Raw genomic sequence first — 24280 nt, forward strand, 5'->3', positions numbered from 1 at the left:
CTACTCTTTTGCGAGTGTTTTCGCGGCTCTCTTATCGTGCTTAATACATTTATTTTCGATCCCGACGCATAACGTTAAATTTTATCAAAATAGAAGATATAAAAGAGTCAGTACTTGCAATAACGCATCTTCGACTGTACCGTAATCATTTTTCATCTTGCGTTACACTTTGCAATGCATTCCGCTAAAATGATTGCGTGCAAAAAAGAAGGGCGTTCCCATTCGTCGGATTGTTATCGTTCGCTTTTCCTCTTTGCGGCGAAAATTAGGCTACTTGGAATCTTATCCTTCGGCCAATGTAATGATTAATATAAGAAAGAAACAAACAAACAACTGTGATAGTACTTCGTGGTATATATATATATATATAAAAATATACGCATCGTGCTGATTTCTGTTTTATCGACACATACTAAGTAAGTAATTCTTTTACATATTTCTTTCCGTTTCGATATTTATCTAACGTTCCTTTCCCACTCGCGATAATATCACAAGCGCAAGATTAAAAAATTAGCATGATCAAATTAAGAACGGAAGAAATTGTCTAATGGACACATTGCTGATAAGAAACACCTGTCCGTATAATTGGACAGAATGTTACCCCCGAGGAAAGATCGCGAAAGATCCATATTTGTAAAGGAAGTTATATTAAGGCAATATACTATCATTGGTCGTGAATCATTAAGCAGAACGATAGTGCAGTTAACATTATAATAGTCGAATGTGTCATCAATATCTCGCCTGAGTTTTTCCACCTAGATCTTTATTTATAAACTCATGCTAAAAAGCGACAGCAAGTAGCGGTTATCTTTCGAAGGAGGTCGACCTCAATGTTTTCTTCCTTATCGATACTTATCAAGGTAGACGTAATTTTTGTAAAAAAAAATGAGAGAGCTCAACTTATCAAGCGCGTTTGAAACCAAGGTAAACTTAATTCGAAAGAACGAAGATACACGTTGTTATTAGACGTCGATAATACTTACGATTTCCTTTCGATCGAAATCGCGCGAGATCTCGATCCCTAAGGATTTTTTCGAATCGACCGCTGGCGGGAGGGCGCGGGCAAATTTAAAATCCGTGGGATATTCGTAAACCCTGCTCGCGCGAAGGGACGATTTGCAGCGCGAGATTTATATTTGCACGAACGATATCTAAAAATAGGTTGTTACTCGCCGACTGGTACGCGACAGCAACAGCATGGGGCATCGTTACTGATAAGTGCTGATAAAGGTTAATGAAAGCGGTTTAAATAGACACACTTGACGATCCATTTACGATACTCGATTTTCGAGTTCACCCGTCCAAGTCTTCGCTGCCGATTTTTATAACGGGAGCCAGTGAATCCAGCTGCACGCACGGCAATTGTATACCGATATTCTTTTTAGGGCGAATAGATGTCGCACCTCTTAAACACCTTAAGCCCGGCGCCATTCGAACAGCATGCGAAATCTCATAAAAATATTATTACTTTCAACATTATATATATTTTTTTCAGTAATAAAGACGATTAATAATAATAATATACGAGTACACGCCCTTTAGTTTCTACACAAACGTATAAAAGTAGCATGCAAATTATTTTTAATGTTTTCGAAAGAGTCAGGTGTATCACAGAACTCTGTAGTATCAATGTAATTGTTACGACCGAATATCACGCTACTAATAATATTATAATATTTATCCTTTACTATTTTTTAGGGCCAGGCTCTATCTCGCTCGAAGAGCAAAAAGAGCTACATATATCCACGCATTGCTTAGCTGTTATTGAGTATTGAAAGTATCGATTTTGCTTCTAGATGTTCGCACGCCGATTGTACATGCTCGTGAGTCTGATACTCGTGATAGCGATCCTAATATTTCAGTCGAAGGGACAGGCTGTGAGCGAAGTCCGCAAATATTGCGGTGATAATCTTTCGGACACTCTGCGCATGATGTGCCACGGAAATTATAATTCCCGTTTCAAGAGGGGCGATCAGGGTAAATAGACACGCATCGCGCGTGACCTCCTTAAAATTTATTCGACGCCGCAATCGAGTGCGACAGAAACGTTTGAATGCTCTTTTACGCTAAAGCTGCGTCCCTGCGCGCGCTTAGCGGGGACAGACGGGCAGTGGCGGATTTAACAGGGCGGCCGATGAGCAGTTGCCACCTGGGCCCCTGCTCAGAAGGCCCACCCAGGGCCCCATCCTTAAAAAAACTATGATTTTATCCAAAGTATATTTTTTTTCTGTATTATTACACTGAGCCTGTTTTTAGTAAACTACCGCTTTATTTACCCGAAAAAACGGGCCCCTGTTCAGAAGCCCTCCTCTAAGACCCTGTCTTCAAAAAGAAATTATGATTTTATCTAGCATTATTTTTTTCTATACTTTTACTTCATTTTCTCGAAAAAATGGGCCCCTCCAAACGTTTGCCACCTGGGCCTTTTTTCTTAAATCCGCCACTGCAGACGGGGTCCCTTTCCAAAGGCGGCGTTCATTGAAGGGACGCTTTAATTTTTGCTCCGCGTGCTCGCGCTGGAGCTTGGCTAAAACGACTATTCTTTTTCCAGAAATCGGGGCGGACTATATATTTAATAACCGTTTGATCCCCTATAAATCCATCCAGAGTGCGAGAAGGATATTGAGGTTCCGAAGGACGACGCCAGGTGTCTACGAGGAGTGCTGCCTGAAAGCGTGCTCGAACGAGGAGATGACGAGCTACTGCGGCTCTCGTTAACCAAAAAGTCGCCCACAGCCTCTGAAACGTGGGGAATGGATTAGTTCGTGACTTTTAAATGCGATCGCTTAAACTTTCCTGCGATTGTTCCCGCGCTGGTATTCCGGTGTATCCTTGAGTCTGCTTGATCCCTGCGAGATCGATCGATCTCATTTACCTTTAATACCGTCGTGCAGAGTCGTCTTATGTGGAGAAAGTAAAGCGAAGTTCAAACTTGGCTGTTTCCTAGGGAAGAAGCTTCCTTCAACATGAAAAACAAACACGACTGCGAAGATGTATTTAATATCGATTTTCGACGAGGCTTTTTAGGTTAAAGGTTATAATGCTTTACTTTCAAATATACTGGAAAAAATGTTCAGGAACGTTTACTTTTACGTATGTAGTATATAGTGCACGCGTTCTAAACGTGATGTTTCTTCTATATTGTGATAAATCGTCGTGATAGATCATCGCGTGATCAACGCTTTTATGGCGGGAAACTTATACAAGTGATTACTTTAGCAGCCTGACTGGAACTCCTTTTCAAATATTCCAACATGGCGTTCCTCTCGAGGCTTCCACTTCCAGTCACGTGGTTGGTTATATAGGGTGTTGAGAAGTTCGTGGAAATTTTATAAATACGTTGGTCGAACTTTTGTTGACACGCGTGGGCAGCGCGAAGCTTGTATTTATTTACATACGAGCACCTTGCGTAGCGTGACATGTGATAGAAGTGATAGGTTACGATTTTTACATACTAAATAAGAATAGTCATGTAATCCATGTATTGCACGCACTTTTTATTAACGAGCAATCACCAATTAGGTCGCAGCTGATCTGGGAAGATTGATGCTTGATCGTTGATAATTGCTAATTTTAATTGCACCGGTTTGGTCGATTATGACAGTTGTCTCACATATCGTGAGACAAAATTTGATCTCATTTTGTACTTAACCGACCCATTAAAAATTGAAAAAAAGCATTTATGCACACGTGTTATACGAATGTGAAAAGTAACAATAAAGCAATATTTATGAAGCTTTTATGTAATCTGAGAATTATTTTAGGCACACGTTTAACCTTTCGCGGTCACACGGGGTGTATCGCACCCCAGCAATTTCCGAGTTCAAATTTATCGCATAAAAAAAATATAAAAAATTAAAAAATCGTTTTTTCCCACAACTGTAGAAAATCGCTCATTTTCAACTACAAATTTTATCGTATCAAAATTTACATTTCGAGAAAAAGACTATTATACCATGATTGTGTAAGTATTACGAATGTACAATTATCACTGAAAAGTTAAAAGATTAAAAAATACGAAAATGCTAACTCAAAAAATGACGCTGGGGAACAATGAACCCCACGCGACCAATTTGTGACTATAAGAAGGTGTGACCACGAACGGTTAAATATTTCTAAGGTAAAAATAAAAATGTAAAGATTTTATCATACGAAAATTTTATAAAATGATGTCATTTAGATATTACGTAGCAACATTCTATTTCAAGAATATGCAAAGCTTACAAATGAGAAGAGAAATTTTATGAACATTAGCAACGTTAGGACAAGTACGCCGTGAACAATGGAGTGGGAGGAAATTTTTAGCGTTACGATCTCTCCACTCATTATATCAACATTTGCGGTGCAATGGTCCGAAGACAATCACATATCAATCATTACCGAGAAGGGAATTCATATATTTGTAAGTCGCAATTATATTCTGCTGATAATTAGATCCATGCGATCGGTGAGCTATATTTTACATTGTTAATCCACACAGGAGTTTGTACCGTCTCCGATGTCTCCGCTATCGACCATGAAGTTTTCCCGATCCTTCGTTTACGCTCCATCGATTTTCCCGACGGAAGTTATATCAAATAGAATGGAGGCTAAAATTTGGGGCATGCGTCGTGAAGCAGTTTATTCGTTCATGATGGAAGAGAATCTGACTCCGAAAATGTCTAACGTCAGGGAAACAGCCCCGAGAATAGTCGGCTTAGCGTGGTCACCGCATAATCTGATACACCCGAGCAAGTGTCTTCTCGGGATAATAACTTCGACGGGCGCTATCATGGTTGCCCACAAACTCTCCACGGATTGGTATCCTGCGTATGACTTGTGCTCTGTGCGCTACGACGCTGTGGAGGAAGAGATTAATGCGAAGCTGAAGGACAGTAAAAGCGACTCTGTGTCAGTCTCGACATTAAAGAATTGTATGAAGATGCTGCAGGCGTCTTGTATGGCTTGGAGCGAGCTTCTCGTAGATTTCGCGTATCTCACTGTTGCTTATCACAGCGGGGACATAATCATTTATAAACTCCCGAGGATATCAGATCACAATGAGATATTGAGCCCGAAAATTGTGGGCACGTTGCGACTAAACGAATGCACCAAGATAAATGCTTTGCATTGGATCGCCATTAATATAAAAGAATATATAATTATCGTTGGATATTTCGATGGACGTATTTATGGTGTTAGAATTAAAGAACACGACCAAATATTCAAACTTGAATCGGTCGACAAATACTATGATTACGTAGATCGCATTTCTGTTAGCTCTGTAACAACGATTCCTCAGACTGGTTCCGATATAAAGGTCCTAGTATCGAAAGGTATTTTTCTCTTTCTACTATGTTTCACAATGGAGGGGAAAATAAAGAGTACACAGCACTTACAACTAGAAGGATTCATGGTTTCAGGTAAATGGAATATAATTCATTCGAGCGTAAATCATAGGAAAATTATATTAATACAATGAAATTGATCGTTTTTAGGAGTAACTTGTACTAGTGCAGATTCTGCGCTGGTTACAACAGAGAATAGTTCCGTGTTCGTAATTGACACGCGACATGATCAGTTTTTGAAGACTAAAGTAAAAACTGGATTATCGCAGACTCGTGTACGATATCTGGGTCTTGCTCATTCTCTAAGTTGCGCGATGTTCATAAACGTAACTGCTCCGAACACTTTGTACGACCACCTAGTAATGAAAGAACCGAGCAAAATGTGTATGTTTCGGCTGAAAAGTGAGAATCCATCGGATATCTTACAAAGAAGCAAGAGGCCGAGATTCGAGCAGCTGTGGGACTTGTTAGAAGTGATCAGAATAAAAGCAATAAAGGCGGTAGATTCTGAGACCGTGTTACCAAAAATGCCATCCAATTTAGAATTCTTATCTCTGTACGAATTACGTATAGCGATGTGGATATCAGTAATAATGGAGATCTGTGAGAAGAAGAAAGTAATCTCGGGTATAGGGAGTATCGCTGGAGAGATATCCGAAGTGCAGCCTCTGATTTTCATCCACAATGCTTGTAACTACCTCGAGCTGCTCCAAAGTAAATCTTCTTTGCATGAGGAACAGAAGCTCTGCATGAACTTATTACGAATGTACTTGGAGGTATACCTAGCGGGAGAAGAGAACGAAGAAGCATCCCCGCTTTCGAGGAGAGCTAGAGATGTGTTAAAAAAGATATCGCGGTTCGCTTTGAGCAACATAGAGTCCTGCAATTTGTGCGGCGAAGCGATAAATGACCTCTCCTGGAAAGTCACTAAATGCCCGCAAGGTCACATCCTACCCAGATGCGCCATTACTCTTTTACAAATAACTACTACGGAGTACAGAATGTGCCCCATATGTGGTTTACTTTTTCATCCGTGCCTGGATAAAGAGTTCGAGGAAACGAGGTGCCTTTTCTGTGACGTACCGGCGGTCCGTGAGAATCGAGTGTTAGGCTCCAAGTCTTACATGTCTACGGAGAAGAGTTTATCTAGGCTACGCGTCTGCGTGCCAGAAACACCACAGGAACGAGACGTGGAAGCAGTCGCCGATGAGTCTTAAGCTACGCGATATTTAAAATACAAGTTTCAAATATAAATGTAAATATTTTATGATTGAATATAGGGATATACAGGGTCATCATTTAATCTTACAACCCGCGCTCGCGCGAACAAGTAAAGCGGCAACAGCACCTCACGGACGGATTCCACTGCACCCATGCACCGGCCCGGCGTTCGGAGAGCTGCCAGCGGCCGCTGGACTACAGTGTTGCCGAAGCTTCGAGAATATTAGGATGGTCTCTTTCAAATTAACGCGGCAAAGAGCTATTCGGAATTTCCCGGCCCGGGTTAAAGAATTTGGGACTTATTTCGTATAACTTTTGAACTATAAACTCGGGCATCACTGATGTTCAACGGTCGCTGGCAGCTCTCCGAACGCCTAGTTGTAGTGGAATGAGTCTGTGAGGCGCTGTTGCCCTTTTACCTGTTCGCGCGAACGCGGGTTGCAAGATTAAATGACGACCCTGTATACCTATTCCTATGTCTACGGCCCACATTCATTGATAGATCATTGAATCACGGCTTGCTCTTTTTCTGTGAATAATTTTTTAATAATTATTAATAATGGTGCAAACATGTTGTACAAAGAATTGCAAATACAATGATAAAATCGCATTTTCGTAAATATCTATACAGTGCTGGAACTTTCATCATTACTTTGCCCACGTGTGACGTCACGTAGATGATTTTATCTTTGCGTCAAAAGTAGTTATCTGCAGCCGTGTCTGTAAAGGCTAATTCAGACACGTCGAGTAATTTAGTCGAGTAGCGAGTAATTTAGTAATTTACCATTGTTTTACTACACTACTTGACTAAATTTTATAGTATATTCGGACGGTCGCATTGGTGCGCACTGAGTGCGAATAGCCAGCTTTAGCCAATCGAAAGCGAAAAAGTTCACACTCAGTGTGCACCAGTAGTGTTGGCTAGAACCGTGATTTGTGAATCACGAGTGATTCGATCACGTTCGTTCCCAACCACGGTGATTTTTCACAGTGATCCGTGATTTTCGTGATCGCTTCTGATTGGTGCAGGCAGAACAGTGATTTGCGATTTTCGTGATCGCTGGAGAGCATAATTGTTCTTTTCACGCGCCACATAACCCCAATTTCTACTTTCTCTCGCAACATTCTCAAGTCCTCACTGTTCTTATAGAATCTCAGTTGTATATCTTCAACCAATATAATCGTTCTTGATGTATTTAAATTAACGAACATTTCTTCACTTTAGTTAAAAAGTGTAATGTACATGTGAATACTTTAGCCAATCAAATCAGTGCCTGCGTACATTGACTATTTATGAATGTATATTCTATATATTCGCCGAATTAGCACGCTTTGACTGTAACGCAAGCTATATTTAAGTATTTTATAAAAAAGAATTCAATGAAGAGCAAGAATTACGATTACAGTAAACAATTCAATCAAGTTAAAAAAATCACGGTCGCGATTTAATTTCAATAACGACCGGTGATGAGATCTCGAACGGGTTTCCTTGCGCATGTGCGGCGATTTTAGCATCAGTATAGTACAAGTTTCGATAAAATGGGGTACCTTGATCACCCATGGGGTACCTTGATCGCGCGTTACTTGCCCCCCAATATAGATACAGTACTGCAAAAGCCGCGGATGCGCGAGGAAATCCGCCCGCGATCTCATCACTGATCACAACAATGAACGTGATTCTGCGATCGCTGTGATAGATTTATCATATTGATTACTGTTAGTGATTTTGCACTCCATCCCTACGCACCAGTGCAACCGTCCGAATATTATTGTTATATAGTATTCACACACGAAAATTTACTAAATTACTTGACGTGTTTGAATCAGTCTTAACAGTTAAATTTCGTTGGCTGTTTTAGCAGCAGAGGGCAGCAGTAAACGTCTACGGCTACGTGTATTTACATAAAAAAACCGAATGCTACTTGCAACCGGTGTGGTTCGATAAGTGCGTTTTTTTTTACCGATCAATTAGTATTTGCTGCTCGAAATACATCTTGGAGTCTGATCACAGCATAACAATTCGCTAGAATGGACGTAAATAGTTTCGGGATGTCAGGTAACGATTCTTTGTTTTCGTTGTGTAATAAACACAATGGCCTACAGAGCACAACAATAAAAATTCAATGTCAGATTATAAAAACTGAGCAGCTCTGGCTTTTAACCCTGACGCATTGATTTCTCAAGCAGTGAGCCCTCGTTCCGAGTGTAACCGTAATCATAAAATATTCTGCGCAAAAAACTACGCGATTAACAAATCATGTGTTTCTGATGTATGTAAAATTAAAAAATACCCATGAAATCCTCGGTTGACTTGGACATTAATCCGTCTGTGTGGAGTGTAACGCGGTATTACATGCAAGTATTATTTCCAGGATATATGTAAAGAGTAATGTAATTCTGTAACCTTGGCTTCCGAAACCATAGCCCAAAAATGTTTTATACTTAATTGAACGTTCGTTTGGAACTTGGAGGCTACTCTTAGGGTCGGTATGTCTTCTTTTAAGTAAGTGTCTATATTATGCATTATGCGTATTGTATATATTGCACGTGCGTTACTTTAGCATGGCAACGTTGTGGATTTTAGAAGACGTAATAGAAACAAAAGCCCGCGACAGTCTCTGATTGGCGGGAAAGGCTACGTTTCTTCGTATGTCAAGCAGGGAACTAAGAAAGCAAAAGAAGTACAGAAGGCATTAGAATCTTTATGCGGAGATTCTAGTTCTTCGGATGAAAGATTGCCCGCTTTAAGGCTTAGCCCTCTAACTACATGTAGGGTAGATTTAAACAAAAAGGCCAAGCAAGCTGCGACGAGCAGTACAACGAAAGCCAGTCAGAATAATAAGAGTCTGCTTAGTTTGGAGGAAGATATTTCGCTAATACCTTCAGATGACAATAGCATGAGTGATAAAAGAAAAAAAACGAGATCGTCTGTGTCGTCTAAAGACACTATGGCAAAGAAGTCGCAGAGGAGAAAATGTTATTTGTCGTCGGATAGCAAAAGCAGCGAAAGTGATGATAATAAGCAGAAGGCGTTGAGCAAAACCAATGCTAAAGGTAAGAATACTGTTAATAACGTGAGGAAAAAGAGAAATGAGAGTAAAGATCCGGAAGACAGTGATTCCGACCACAATATATTCGATAAGTCTACCGAGAATAAGGAAAAAAGACACGTTAAGTTCCTAAAGCAAAACATCGTCGAGTTGGTCAAAGAAGATGGCGAGTCTAGTTCTGGCAAGGAATTTCAGAAATCGAAACTTTCTCGTGACTGTTCTATTGTGGTGAGAAAATTGAGCGAGAGCATAGGGAATCATTCGAAGCCTAAAAAGCCTAGTCCGACGTCCACAAAACACGGGGAGGAAAATACCATGATCAGCAAAGAGCAGAGTCTAAATTTCAAGTCACGTGTGATTAAAACTTTGAATCGATTTAAGGATGTCTGCTCGGAGTACGAACTACATATGGAGCGAGTAAAATGTAAGTATTTCAAGAAGAAGTTGATGTACCGAGAGTCTGCGAAAAATGTAATAAATAAGTCGAAGGATGTGATCGTTAGACTTAGAACGGAGCTTGATGCGCAAGAGAAGGAGTTGACAGATTTCTACGAAGAATGGCACAAGAACTGTACCTCAGAAAATACAAGTCAGGAGAACAGCTCCTTCAGCGAGAGCGACGTGGCACAGACGACGCATGATGCGATGAAAAGGAAATCCCCTTCGGAGAAAGAAAATGTGGTCTCAGATTGTGAAAGCAAGAAAATATTCTCCGAGGATGAAAGTATCGAAACGAATATCAAAGAAAATAAGAAAGACAAAGACCCACCACTTGATGAAACAGAGAAAGTTGTTGATAAAGTGGTCGAGGATGACAATAATGAGGATGCTTCATCTGCAGAAGATAATGCAGTTGCTTCTCCAATTTTAGGGAACAAGAAGAAAAAAGAAGCGTCCAGCGAAGTGCATTCAAAGGATAAGTCGGGAAGAATTGGTATAAAAGAGGTGGGCTCTACAAAATCTGAGGAAGATGAGAATGAACATGATAAGAATGATTCTTCGGAAGATATGTTTGAGACATCTGTGGAGAATATTGAAGCTACCGATACTTCGAAGGTCAATGACGATGAATTCGAGGAGCAGAACAATTTAGGGTCCAAGAAAGTTAATAATGAAGAATCGGAAAATACAAAGAGTGATTCGAACACAAAGGAGAATCTGGTGAAGAACGGAGAATTGAACGTAGAGCCTGATAATGAAGATTTGAATACGGACGGAGGGACGAGTATAATGCCCAAACCAGTGATTTCTCCAAAAGTAAAATCGAAGTCCGATACTGAATCACGTGCGACGGCCAAGATCAAAACAACTGATGACAATTGTTCAGACAAACCGAACGAAGAAGAGAAAGCCAAGAAGGCATTGTTGGACTCAGATTCAGACACTCTTGTGACTGAAGAATCTATGTCTGAAAACTCTAACAGAGTATCCATAACAGACAATCCGCCAGAAAAGTGCGCTTCAAAATTGGAGCCACTGAAATGTGGCAAGAAGGGACAGAAGGATGAGGAGAATACCGATTCGGCTTGTAAAGGCGGTTCCTTGGAAGAACAGGACAAGGTTACGAAAGCAGAGCACTGCGCTAAGCGTGCTCTTCGTGAATCAAATTCAGACGACACTGCGACTCTTTCCGCCACGAAATCTGCTACTTCTGATAAAAAACACGAGTCTGATAATCGCAGTAAAGACGTACGCGCAAAGGCGAAGCTATTGGTTTCTTCGAACAGTGAAAGCTCGAGCTCTGATAATGAGGACAAATTAAATTTTAAAAAGATAGAGGCCTCTTTAGATAAATTGGAAAAGAATACAGACCTTGATGTTAGCGTTAACGAGAAGGCGAAGAAACGACGAATCGATTTAAAAAAAATATGTGATTCTCAATCCGATGAGAAACTGAGAACCGATTGTCACGTCTTCATTGAAAGACTACCCCAAGAAGATTTGAAAAATTATGCGAACGCATTGCAGAAATCACGACAGTATTTGGAGGATAAAAAGATTAAAAGGTATATAAAAATTAAGAACATATTTAATGCGCTTATGGTTAACTTTCGTGATTAAAATGCTTGAATCATTTTTACATAACTCTTCAGAAATATGTTTAAATATCTACTATCTATAGTAGCTACCATTTTTATCACCTTCTAACGAGTCCCAATTAAATCATTTTTTTGTAGTCTCATTGATTTGGACAGACTTGCAAAATGCCAGAGTAGAGCAAGTGATTCGGCGCAAAGTATTACGCCCAAAAAGAAGGCTAAAGCTGCGAAAGAAGAGGAAGACTCTCTTTTGAATCATTTAAAGAAAGTAGAAAACGGGGAATTCGATAAGAATTTAGAACGAGATTCTAGCTCTGATAGCATTAACGCAATCGAAGAACCGCAGATTGCTTTTTCGACCAATGAAGAGTTAATGAAGGAAGCAGATATGGTTGCGAAGAACATGCTCTTAAATTCTGATTCAGATATTGGTAACTATTTAAATTGGTACCTTTGAAATCTCTTTGTTCGTCAATTCTATATCTCGTGAAATATTGTAAATGTAAAGTAAGGGTCGATTTATCACGATTGTAGGAGAACAGAAAGCTGCATCGGAAAGTAGCGAAAGTGAACCAAAGAAGAGTAATGCTGAAGAGGAGGACGATACGGAGAAATCGGTGCGAAAGCAACAAAAGAAAAAGAATGCCCCGGCCTCTGACAAAACTAAGGTAAAACAAACGTTTAAGAATTTTGAAAGATTCCGTGATAACAACGTTGATTTGCTTGAATGTAATTAGGATGATAAGGACGATGATGAACGGGAGAAGAGCAGTTGGAGGCGAGACAAGTTACTGACGACGAAGTTCTCGGAATCAGACTCTGATGCTCAACGAAAGGAATGGAACGAGAAGCAAAGAAAGCTGCAAAAGATGGCAGACGAGAGTGACACGTGGGTTACTTAGCATGGCTCTTAGTTAAGGGGGTATAGGACTATTGAAATCTTGAAAAATCGATTTTTTTATTATTATTGATTCTGAAAGTGCCATGCTTTGTGAACATTTACAATAATGTTTCGTGTAGAAATTCGAATAATTACGGAAATTATAGCGCTGAACGTAATTGAGTGCACCGTCGAGTAACGGCCTCTCAGAGCGGTATTGGCGTAGGGGACTACACTTTGAAGCCGTTTATCTCGAAACTACATTTTCAAACACGGTGTACATCATAACTCTTGAACCAATGAATATTTTCACTTAAAATTTGAACTGAAGCTGTAGAATTTCATTCTCCATCGTGTGGAATTTTCGCATCAACATTAGATGTTTGTGAAACATTTTATAACTGATTAAAGACAATTTTTTTCCATAAAACTATGGGGAAAAATTGATTCGTGTGTGACTTTTACAATTTTTGTTTAAATTTGGTATCTAAGAAATCCAACCGGCAAGAAACCGTCGATTTCAGTCGTTCAATAGTCCTATACCTCCTTAAGTGAATAACGTGTCGGGCAAATTATAATCTTTTCACATTACGTAGCGAACATTCGGATGCTAATGACACAGGTATTAAGCGTAAAAAGAGGATACGTAGAAAAATTCTGAACTCCGATTCGGATAAAGAGATGCTGAATTCGGACTCGGATTCTGACAAATCCATAATAATACAAGATGAGGCCTCTTCCGATTCTACGGCAGGAAAGAAGAAGCGACGTAAACGTAAGGCACGCAAATCTTCTGACACGGATTCTTCGGTGACAGAAAAAAGGTACGTGTTTGATTATCATTCACCAACAGGGAAATATGTACTTCGCCATGTTTCGCCATAAAATTGTTATTCGTCTTGACTGATGTCGTCACATTCTTCAGACCAAAATCAAAGAGAAGACGTATCAAAAATTTGGACACAGATAGCGACGAAAGTACCGATAACGATCAAATCACGAACTCCCAGGGGACACCTGGGAAGAAGGGTCGCAAAAATATTCGTAGAATGATCAAAGACAAGCAGGTCGCGGACGATACGAAACAAGCAGCGAAGGAAGAGGAGGAGAGGATGAAACGCATTGATGAACGACAGAAGTTGGTATGTATCTTTAATGGACATGTAACTTATTTAGTCCCCGATAAGAATCGGCAAATTGAATTATACCATTTTCCGAATTGTTTCGAACGTAGTACAACGAGATGTACGAAGCAAGATTGGCCAGCGAAGAGAAGGTGGAAAGCCTGGTGTTGGACTTCGACCCTGAAACGAAGAAGGAACTTATAAGTGTGCATCAAGATTTAGTGAAGCGCTTGAAACCCCATCAAGCCAAGGGAATAAAATTCATGTGGGATGCCTGTTTCGAGTCCCTTGAGAGGATAAAAAACTCTTCTGGATCTGGATGTATAATTGCGCATTGTATGGGACTCGGAAAGACCCTCCAAGTGATTGCTCTGATACACACGCTCCTGAGGCACGAAGAAACTGGCATGAAATCAATTATGATCGTTTCTCCTTTGAGCACTGTACTCAATTGGGTGAACGAATTTAATTTGTGGTTGAATAATATCGAAGACGGGGACTTCGAGGTTTACGAAATGACTAAGTAAGCTCCGTTTGTATAATTTCTAGCTTGATATTAGTTCGCTAATTCATCACACATTTCTTGACGAATCTGTTAAAGATTGAAGAAGAACGTAGATCGCAAGTACCAGCTGGAGAGTTGGCAAAAAACTGGTGGTGTACTTATTATTGGCTACGAGATGTTCCGCAATCTTAGCGGAACGAATAATAAAATGCGAAAAAATATGAAAGAAGCGATTTTAAAATATCTGATAGATCCTGGTCCAGATATGATAGTCTGCGACGAGGGGCACTTGTTGAAAAACGAGGACACGGCTCTTAGTAAATCTATTACGCGTATTAAAACGCTGCGCAGGATTATACTTACGGGGACGCCGCTTCAGAACAATTTAATAGAGTGTAAATATGGAAAAATGTCCAATGACATGTTTATATAGATAGTGGATGTCTGATAATCGTTTATTTAAATATCGAAACACTGTATGTTGCAGATCACTGCATGGTACAATTTATAAAGCCTAGACTTTTGGGAACAAAGAAGGAATTCCTAAACAGATTCGTGAATCCAATAACGAATGGACAGTTCGACGATTCCACCGAGAGCGACGTGAAGCTAATGAAAAAACGTGCTTACGTTTTGCACAAAATGTTAAAGGGATGCGTACAGAGATTCGATTACTCTGTGCTGATGCCCTTCTTGCCACCAAAGCAGGAATATGTGATTTTTGTGAGGCTAACCGAAGTACAAATTAACCTGTATCAACACTACTTGGATAACTGGGCGAGGTAACACGAACTTTCTCATTTCCGACTTTTCTACTTCGATAGAATTACTTTATTTTCGATATAATTTTCTAAGCATACGCTGTGCGATTGATTCGTTTAAAGCTTCTTTAATATGTGCCCGTTTTTCAATATTTTTAGACGACTGCGTGTTGCAAGTGGAGCTCTCTTTGCAGATTATCAAGCGTTACAAAGAATATGGACGCACCCTCTAGTTTTACGCTTAAACGCAGAGAAGATGGATAAGATCAATGAGAAGAAATTCCGTTCCAGCGACGACTCCGAAGGTTCTTTGAGAGACTTCATCCACGACAGCGACACTCAAACTACGGAGGATTCGAGTAGCAGCAGCGTTAGCAACAGCAGCGACGATGACGATGTTAAAAATACTGAACCCGCATCAACGAATGATACGAAAAAAGATAACGATACTGGTACTATTTTAAGATTCTATGAACTTCCTGCGAATGTTATATCTATGCCAATCATTCTATCGTCATATTTAGATATTGAAGAGCTTTCGAAGCCCGAAGAGATTGAAAAGAACAAGGATGATTGGTGGTTCCAGTTCGTCCAACCCGATGACTACAAAGACTTGAGATTGTCCGGCAAGTTGCTACTTCTCTTTGGTATCTTGAAAGAGTGCGAGCAGATCGGTGACAAAGTGTATGTTCTTCATTCGTTGCCGTACGTCTGCTTTTCTCAAGATTCTTAATGACAACGTTTAACTGGAATAACATCTTTTAGATTGATATTCTCGCAATCTTTGTACTCGTTAACTTTAATCGAGACATTTCTTGAGATAATCGACGACGAGACGCAGCACGGCGAAAGTTCCGAACTCATCGAAGGTCACACTGGGCAGTGGAGATTGGGATTAGATTACTTCCGATTAGACGGTAAAACTTCTGCGGAAAACCGAAATAAGTGGTGCAAAATATTCAATCGACCCACGAACACGAGAGCGCGATTATTCTTAATATCCACGCGAGCTGGGGGTCTAGGAATTAACTTGACTGCCGCTAATCGTGTCATTATATTCGACGCCAGTTGGAATCCTTCTCACGATGTACAGAGTATATTTCGCATATATAGGTATGTCTCCTGAAACGGCCGAGGGAGGGACAGTTTTGTAACTATCCTTCTCACATCCGCGTACTTAATAGGTTCGGGCAGAAGAAACCGTGCTACATTTATCGGTTTCTGGCCGCCGGCACGATGGAGGAAAAAATATATAACCGGCAAGTGACAAAGCTGTCGCTCTCCTGCAGAGTTGTCGACGAGCAACAAATAGAACGCCATTACAGCAATCACGACTTAAACGAGTTGTATAACTTCGATCTCTACACGAATGCGAACGCGGAAAGGCCGACGTTGAATCTACCAAAAGATAGATTACTAGCGGACATATTTTTGAAGTATAAAAATTCAGTGGAGAACTATCACGAGCACGATTCTCTTTTGGAAAATAAGGTGAATGCGGAGTACAGAATACTTTTTCATATTTGTCGGCTTTTATTACTAAGCTCTTCTGCCTTTATGTTCGCTGCGCTCAGGCTGAAGAAAAATTGGACGAAGAAGAGAGGAAGCAAGCTTGGCTAGAGTACGAGGAGGAGAAGAAGGGGAAACCAATGATAACAGCGTATCCAACCTACCTACCTATATCGAGTAACATAATGGGAAATCAGTACAACCTAACATCACAGATGTACGGTTCCACGGATTATGAGAAGCTTCAACAACTTATCCGCAAAGATGTAAGCGCATGGCTGATGTCGCGAATGTTTCTTGAATCAGAAGTACTTTATTCGCGTCTCGTTACAATTACAGTATCCTAATGCAACGCCAGAGGCCCAAAAAATAATGACTGCTCGAGTATTGACGGATATGTATAGCTATTGGGAGCAACAGACTTATCATAACACTGCGAATCGATTGCCCACTCAGGTATTTAATGAAAAAAAAAACGATATACGACGAATATTTTTCCAGACGTAGGATACGCGTCGAAGTTGCCTCGCGACGGGGATCTAATTAAAGTGTTGTAAATGATAGAATGCAGGTATGATGCAGTCTCCGATGGGGATGCAAGTGCCGAATCTGGCGCGAATGCTACCAGTAACACCAAATACTAACGACGCGAGCGGACAGGCGAGGAACGAGCTTCCGCGTAACGATAAGAATGTCACGAAGTCTAAGGATCGGGACGACGACATCGTGGAGGTAACAGTCTTACTTTAATATAAACGGCTTAATAGGCACGTTCTGACTGTTACCATAGTTATAATTTCAGATTTCTCCGCCCGCAGTAGCTAATAAAAGCAAAGATCAAGAAGAGTGAACAGTCTACGAAGTGAATGCTTATATAGAGGGTTAAGAAATTAGAATGTGTTGCATACTGCGAAATCTGTTTGATATGTTGTTATTACGATCCACTGGGTCCCCATTAAGAGATTTTTTATGTTTTGTATTCGAGCCGAGTATATAACGTGCTCCTGAATTTCGGACGGAATCATCATACCTGAGTAGTAATAATTTTCACCACCATGCATTCAGTAGTATCAGTATTGATGTAATATTATGTTATTATTCAAGTATAAACTCATTAATACAACAAACCATGTTTAATAAATACTTTGCGTTTCTACGAAGTATAGACATAATTTAGACATATTGTTAAGGCCCTGTATATCCATAAATATATAATTACGAATACTTCCATATTTTATGCAATTACTGTAGCGATTACATGAGGCTTCGTTACTAAAGAGGAAATTTTATTTTTTTTTCAGGTAAAGCACCCCTCCAGCCACGTTGTAACAAAGCTTTCATTTCTTTCTTTATTCCGACATAATCCTGGAAGCCTGCTAGATTCCGATTTTCGCTCGAGTAGATCGCGTGATCGTATAATTCCTCTGCAATGATAGTATCCCAGTCTGGCGCTTTCGTTCCTGGGCTGAACGGTAGCCAAGCAGTGTAACGATATCTGTTTGTTCGGAGAGTATATCCCATGGCTTTGATTTCTTTGAAACGCGGTTCGTCGCTGTTTGGATGCATAGAAGGCTTAATGCTCGGTCTTGGGTACTGCCCGAACGCCGCCTTCTTCCATGGTATCGACTGCAAATTGTTCGATGCATTAAATGTGGGAAGCACAAAAATTGGTATGCAAGATTAGTGAACGGTGATTCTCTACGACAGTTACTTCTCCTTTTAAAGCAGCTCTCACGAGTGGCATAAGAGTTGTTCCTTCGCTGCAGGTAGTTTCTATTTGTGGAGAATCTTGTTCCATCTGCGTACCATTCTTTGCCTCTCTATTCAGACAAATAGGTATTGGAATTTTCGCTAGATCTGCAATAGTTGGAAAAATATCGACAAGTTCCACCAGTGAGTCTATAATGATTCGGCTCCTCGGTGGATTAAGTCTGTCACTTTCGTGCGACGAACTTCTTGTCCTGAAGTCTGTAAAATATTGCTTCTTCAAAGCATAGATGTTTCTTCGGATTGTTCTGTATCCTTTGAATTTTTGTAACGCAATTTCTGGAAATCGTACGATTACTCTCTGCAATATTTGTTCGAAATCTTTCGCACGAGCTAAGAGTACTTTTGTTACGTACCATATTGTATTAGCTTATCGATTCTAATTCGCATACGTTTCAGTAAACGTTTCTCCGCGTTTGCTTCAAATTCTTGAGACCCTATATTTAAATCTTTTGGCTTTTTAAACGTTAGCCCTGGAATTGATATTATTAAAGGTACCCTGAGGGCAACATCGAAATTACTATACTTTGCCCATACCGCGTTCTCCCCCAGTGACCACCCTGTTCAAGCATTGAAAAGAATCTTAAAAGCCTTAGAAAATTCAGAACCCTTTGTCCCCTGCCTAATGCTTTCCTTGATGACCTGGCTTACCATGATCGGACATTAATATTATCGTAGTATTCTGTCTAATTGAAGAAAGTTCCAGTTGATTAATCAGTTCACCGATCAGCTCATCAATGTATGTAACAGCTGCGTAGTACGATTGAATGATTAATCTGCCAAAGCTTTCTGAAAATGAAGGAGGTACAGAGGTGTACTTCATTATTAATTTAGAAGCAAATAAGTTTCTGCATGGTGTGTTAACTGTACTCGGAATCTTTTCCCATGGAAATTTGAGATTCAGCGCTTCAATGTCCTCTCTTCTTCTCAAATCTATCCATGGATTATAAGCAACACTGCTAACATTCTCTGGCCATTTATATGGACTGGGTACTTCGAATTTATTCAGTGGATGATATTCTGTAAAACACCTTTGTAAGCCTTACCAAATACCCAGTATTATTCTAAATAGTAGCGATGCTTAGTTAGTAAATTTACTTAGATACTTCTCAGGATATTTGAAAGGTATATGCGGCTTTTGGAAACCAACTGCTAAGAAGAAGGGATCAGAATCCCCTGCATGGCCCTGTATAAAACGTTTAGCTTCCTCCAGTATTTCTATGTCGGGCAATGTTTTATTCGGCATTGATGAAATATTCACCGGACACACCTAAAACCAGTCCTCAAGTTTTGCCACACAGTATTGGATATCAACGGTATAACGTAGAAGAGAAAATAGTCGCCAAACATTACAAGATTTCGCGCAGGCGGTGTTCGAAAGTTTGCCTGGCAAACTGGAGCATCTTTGTATCTTTCTGTAAATGGATGAAAAGGTACTTCTGTCCAGGAGTATGGGCTGTCGTCAGAATAGTTTGAGCTAACTCCTGCAAAGCATTTCACAAAGGTTCAATGAAATTTGCATGCAACGATCGCATCGAATCTAAATATTATATTTCGTGGACCGGGGACCTGGATGAAAAACTTTTCCTATAGACTTGGTAATATATCCATTGTCCTTGAGGTGTTGAGGTAGTGTAGTGAAATTGCCAATATCTGTTCGCCAGTAGCTGTAGAAATCGTAAAGCTGAAGCGTATCCGGTCTCCTGCCTGTTAAAAATGAATTTCTGCTTGGCGCGCACAAGGCTTGCTGGAAACGGTATACAATTTCATCTATTTATGAAGCAAGAATTGTATTTCAAGGATGCTCAATTTGCCTCTAACCTGGGCAAATGCTTGGGAAAATATGGCAGCTTCTGCTACTAATTGATCTATGTTGGGTGTGTAAGCCTTTTCGTCGCCATAACGTCCTACAGATGTTCTTAAATCATCCACGATTATTAGAAGGAAATTCTGTCTCTGTGCTGTGCACCAAGCAATCGTGCTCATAAAATATAACACGGAAAGCATGCTTAATAATGCGGAATGATATGAAGAGGTACTTCTGCCTGGATGCAGTACTTCGCGACTTTGATAGTTTGATTGCTAATTTAAGAGGGACGTAATACATATGCGACACAGTGTTATCTTTTGCCTCTGGTATAGTTTTATCTGAAAAGATATTGATAACCTTGATTACCCTGAAGGAAGAGAACTTTTGAAGTATCATTACACCTTATTTGTCTCATAAAGTAATCGTGAAAGTAAAGGGGATAGGGTTGCTTCTGTTTAGATCACCTTGTGTATAATTGAATTTAAAGACTGGAGTATTATTTTCAACTCACTATTGCACTTTATTTTTCAACCTACAGATATACAAATAAAAATGTGTAATACTTACAACCCTACAGTATCTAATACAGTAACTACAACGACATATGTAATATAAATTACATCAAAATGATACAATAATATAAAATAGTAAAAATTAGTATGGAAAGTCAAGAGTTTTTTTTATGTAACATGCGCATAAATTACTGCAGCAAGTCCTTTCTTCTCTCTTTGCGCTTCGTTCTCAAATTTGCCATCACTTTTTGTATTTACTGTTGCATTCATTAAGTGTTCGATCGAGACATAACTTTTCGAATCTGTCTGAGTTGCTTTTCGCGCTTCCGAGCTGGTCAAGTATTACAAATTAGAAGTCGATCTAATACTTTTATAAACCTGCACCGTAGTGCGAACAGAATGTTACGAATGTGAGGCTTCTTTCCAGAATAACTAAAGACACCTGTATGCTCTTTGTTGGAAAACTAACGCTTTTTTTATCTTCCTTGTAATAAACCTTAAATGTTACACCGCTGCTGAAGGTTCGAATAAGCATAGAAGTCACAGAAAAACGACTCAGATAGCTCTTGAGCGTTATCTCTCTATTCAGCGTTTCTATAATTTATAGTTAGAGTCATAAAGTTACGAACACTTGACAAGGGCCGTTGCGCTCAAAGTAGTAATAAAAGCGTAATAAAAAGTGACTAGTCAAATGTATGGAGAATAAAGAGGAGCGGCGGAGCTCGCAGAGGGGAAGGAACAGTAATTCGTTTCGTAAATCGAGCGCGCCCACGGCCCTCGTAAAGTACCCAGATTTAAACTGCTACAATTATTTATCATCGCGGATTAAAGACACTAGTTTGTCCCGAATCAATCTCGAGCCTCCTTTTTAACCGCCGACGATAATCTTTGCTCGTCGGTGCTTTTCGTACAATCATTTACATTAATATTATGCTTTGCCTTAAAGTCAGTCTTAAAGTTTGCTTGCGGGCTTGTAGCGTCATCTTTGAACATTTCAGTGTAATGAAAACTACTCCCATTTCCAGTCTTTGTGTTTGTGCTAGCATTATTGCCAGTACCATTCGAGTGCACTTCACTGAAGTGCTTGTACAGCATTACGGTCGTAGTGAACTCTGTCTCGCATCCTGGGATTTTGCACCTGAAACATTTCCTCTTTTAAAGACGCACGAATACGTTTCGAGCATCGCCACAGGAGAGAAATTCAATGTATAATCAAACAGCTTACCGAAATACTTCATTATTTTTAGTCCCATGTACTACTGGCAGTTTCGAATTAGCATGATTGTCCTGGTAATGTTTCCATAGACCAGTTACATTGCTCACTTGCGCCCCGCAGCCAGGAATTTTGCATCTAATTGTTGGGTAACAAGCAACGAGTAAAGCGATTGATTTAGGAAAAATATAAGCCTCTGTTTACTAGGTAGAAATATTCTGCGACTTACAAGAAAAAACTGACCGTCGAAGCTTTCCCTTGTTTTAGTTTCACTATTGATTTATTAGAATTCGAATTAATTGTATTGGCTACTAATTTATGACTGTCCTGATGATGACGATAATGGGATATGTACTTGTATTTCCTCCCACAGCCATTGACGGCACACTTGTAGATCTCCTGCTTGTATCTGGACATTCGCTGCTTCTTCGGTGTGTACTCTTCGTCGTCCGAACAGTTGCTGTTCGTCTCTATAGCGTTCTCCTCGTTTTTCGAAGCCTCGAGATCAGTTCTGAAGATTCTCTCAAGATTATCCAGCTCTATTCTATGCTCCTGATTCCTCGAATTCATATTACACGCCTCGTTCTTCGAGTTCTTCGTGATGGTGATGTCACCGTTCACGTAAACTACGTTGCTCTTCTCTTGGGAATGTTCTACTTGCAATTCCGGCGAACACTTGTTCGCGTTGCCCTCGTACTTGGATAGAAAATTCTCTGTACTCAGGATCAGATTCTCCGTCATAGAGAATCCACTGGGCTCGTTTAAAGATTCGGTGGCGGAGGAATACTCTTCCTTGTTCGGGCTGTCGTTCGAGGCACTTTGATCGTGAGCGGCCTCTTTCTTCTGTTGCTGTACATTGTCGTTTCTAAGAATACTTTGCTCGCTATCCTCGTACTGATTCCCCTTTACCCCAAAGGTCTCGTTCGTTCTCTTCTCGTAGCTATCCTCCGTGCTCTGTACAACTTCCTCGTCCATTACGTTCTCGGTGTCCTCGAAGCATATCACTTCTGGCTCCGTTGGCAGTGTCGGCGGTTGTCTGTGGCAGCTTTCGATATGTTCTTCTAGATTACTACTGGTTGAATGCAAAGACCCGCAATTCGTGTATGGACATATAAATACATTTGTCTCATTGTTATGCCATTCTTGATAGTGGCGCCACATGCTCCCAGGATCGGACAGCTCTTCTCCGCATCCTGGCTCGCGACAGCTAAACAATAAAACCCTCGATCACCATCACCCCTTGTTCGCAATAACTCGCGATGGATACAAGCCCACGTACATAAACCTAATCTTTAAAGCCTCGAGAGCCTCGTGTGTCTTGAACTCGTCCTGATTGGTAAATATCTTCCCGCAGCCTCGTTGCTTGCAGGTATACACCTCCTGCAAAAGACAACACTTGATGGTCGCGAAGAAAAATAGAGAAACATCCATTATAGTTATACGTAATTTATATTCCCGATTCTGGTTGCCTTTTATTACAGGCCTGTCATTCCACCCGCGAAATGGCAGAAGCGGATAAGCAAGCGGTCGGATAACTCGGCAGAGGTGGATAAACGTAGCGGCGATTTGTTTTGAGTTGGGGGTCATTGAACCCGTTAAATGGCTCCGGCGGTTTCACCTTTTTCGGGGCGATCTCCTCGATGGTGCGGTTCCTCGACACGAATCTGATGACGCTGACTTCGGTCGGCCGCTCGGTGCAGGTGTCCGTGCCCTGGCCCATCCTGGCCAGCGTTCCAGGGAGATTGGCTAATGACGTCGTGTTTCCTATAGCTCACATAACCTGGCAATCACCGACAGCGATCCGGCAAGGAATTCTCCCTACACCTTGAATGAAAGGCCCCCGGTACACGATCGTCCCCGCCAGCGGGATGCTTCCGCCGGGCTTACTTACCAGCGAAGTGCGCTCCCGTTCGCGCCAAAAACACCTGTCCTCTCGCACCTCACATTCTACCCGTCGTCAATAATATCAATCACTTGTTGTCATTTCAGTGCACCCGGGCCGCTGTCCCTTTTTTGTCCACCATTACAATGGGTTTCGCCTGCCGACACATGGTTGAGAACCACTGCCAGGGGATGCGCACTTCGCGCTCAACGTGTGTATTCTTTCGAATAGACGCCCGTTTAATCCGGCCCGAGTAGCGTACAGATTTCTCCTTGCGTTAGCTGGAAAGTATCGTTTAACTTCTAAGCCCTCCGAGTTGGATAAAACGATCGTTATATTCACGTTGGAAATGCAGCGGAGAAATGGTTTCCCTAGGACCTGGAGATATAGTTTGTAATTGAGCGCGTGCGTGGATGCAGGAGCGTTCGAGTTTGCCAAGCATTGTCGATTATTAGTTAAACGATTGAGTCTTGAGGGAATTGTTCCGGGATGGTATTAGTTTCGCAAGTTCCACTGTATTTTAAGTAGAATTCTACTTCGAACGATTTGAATTTTGCCGCGCATTCTTCGCGGCATTTAAATTCTTCGCAACGGGGAATATCAGGTGACATTCGACGCGGCTATTAAATTAGTTTTCTCTTCAGTTTCATTTATTTGTGGAGGAAAGTTATGTACATCGG

The 24280-nt window shown here is 40.7% G+C and overlaps 4 protein-coding genes across 8 annotated transcripts; 2 read left to right on the forward strand and 2 right to left on the reverse strand.

Moving 5' to 3' along the window:
- Positions 1-3257: 3257 nt before the first annotated feature.
- LOC143375611 (uncharacterized) lies at positions 3258-6581 on the forward strand. The gene is made up of 4 exons (XM_076824926.1): positions 3258-3437; positions 4181-4402; positions 4481-5402; positions 5478-6581. Exons 2-4 carry the CDS (start codon positions 4283-4285, stop codon positions 6542-6544), a joined length of 2109 nt encoding a protein of 702 aa, XP_076681041.1. The 5' UTR covers positions 3258-3437; positions 4181-4282; the 3' UTR covers positions 6545-6581.
- Positions 6582-8490: 1909 nt separating this feature from the next.
- LOC143375529 (uncharacterized) lies at positions 8491-17640 on the forward strand. 4 transcript variants are annotated; one of them, XM_076824739.1, is made up of 19 exons: positions 8492-8604; positions 8921-9051; positions 9133-11604; positions 11776-12068; positions 12172-12305; positions 12375-12526; positions 13114-13341; positions 13443-13659; positions 13752-14164; positions 14243-14541; positions 14634-14928; positions 15067-15359; positions 15432-15591; positions 15673-16020; positions 16092-16398; positions 16482-16682; positions 16756-16872; positions 16981-17148; positions 17219-17640. In XM_076824739.1, exons 2-19 carry the CDS (start codon positions 9038-9040, stop codon positions 17264-17266), a joined length of 6159 nt encoding a protein of 2052 aa, XP_076680854.1. In that variant the 5' UTR covers positions 8492-8604; positions 8921-9037; the 3' UTR covers positions 17267-17640. The 4 variants fall into 4 exon arrangements, with proteins under 4 accessions (XP_076680853.1, XP_076680851.1, XP_076680852.1 ...); XM_076824738.1 differs by having other exon boundaries at positions 8491-8604; positions 15067-15591; positions 17207-17640; XM_076824736.1 differs by having other exon boundaries at positions 8491-8604; positions 15067-15591.
- On the reverse strand, positions 17493-20190 carry Ids (iduronate 2-sulfatase). Its single transcript, XM_076824740.1, has 9 exons — positions 20005-20190; positions 19753-19930; positions 19537-19667; positions 19282-19453; positions 19054-19203; positions 18835-18972; positions 18540-18743; positions 18128-18462; positions 17493-18042 (listed from the first exon to the last, which is right to left on the reverse strand). Exons 1-9 carry the CDS (start codon positions 20188-20190, stop codon positions 17689-17691), a joined length of 1848 nt encoding a protein of 615 aa, XP_076680855.1. The 3' UTR covers positions 17493-17688.
- Positions 20191-20489: 299 nt separating this feature from the next.
- On the reverse strand, positions 20490-23766 carry LOC143375532 (uncharacterized). Of its 2 annotated transcripts, XM_076824743.1 has the most exons (6): positions 23610-23766; positions 23337-23542; positions 22998-23098; positions 21948-22925; positions 21731-21856; positions 20490-21643 (listed from the first exon to the last, which is right to left on the reverse strand). In XM_076824743.1, the coding sequence occupies exons 2-6, from the start codon at positions 23436-23438 to the stop codon at positions 21355-21357; spliced, it is 1596 nt and encodes a 531-aa protein (XP_076680858.1). In that variant the 5' UTR covers positions 23439-23542; positions 23610-23766; the 3' UTR covers positions 20490-21354. The 2 variants fall into 2 exon arrangements, with proteins under 2 accessions (XP_076680858.1, XP_076680859.1); XM_076824744.1 differs by having other exon boundaries at positions 23337-23752.
- Positions 23767-24280: the final 514 nt, after the last annotated feature.

Source organism: Andrena cerasifolii, chromosome 12 (genome assembly GCF_050908995.1).
Source record: "Andrena cerasifolii isolate SP2316 chromosome 12, iyAndCera1_principal, whole genome shotgun sequence".
NCBI lineage: Eukaryota > Metazoa > Arthropoda > Insecta > Hymenoptera > Andrenidae > Andrena > Andrena cerasifolii.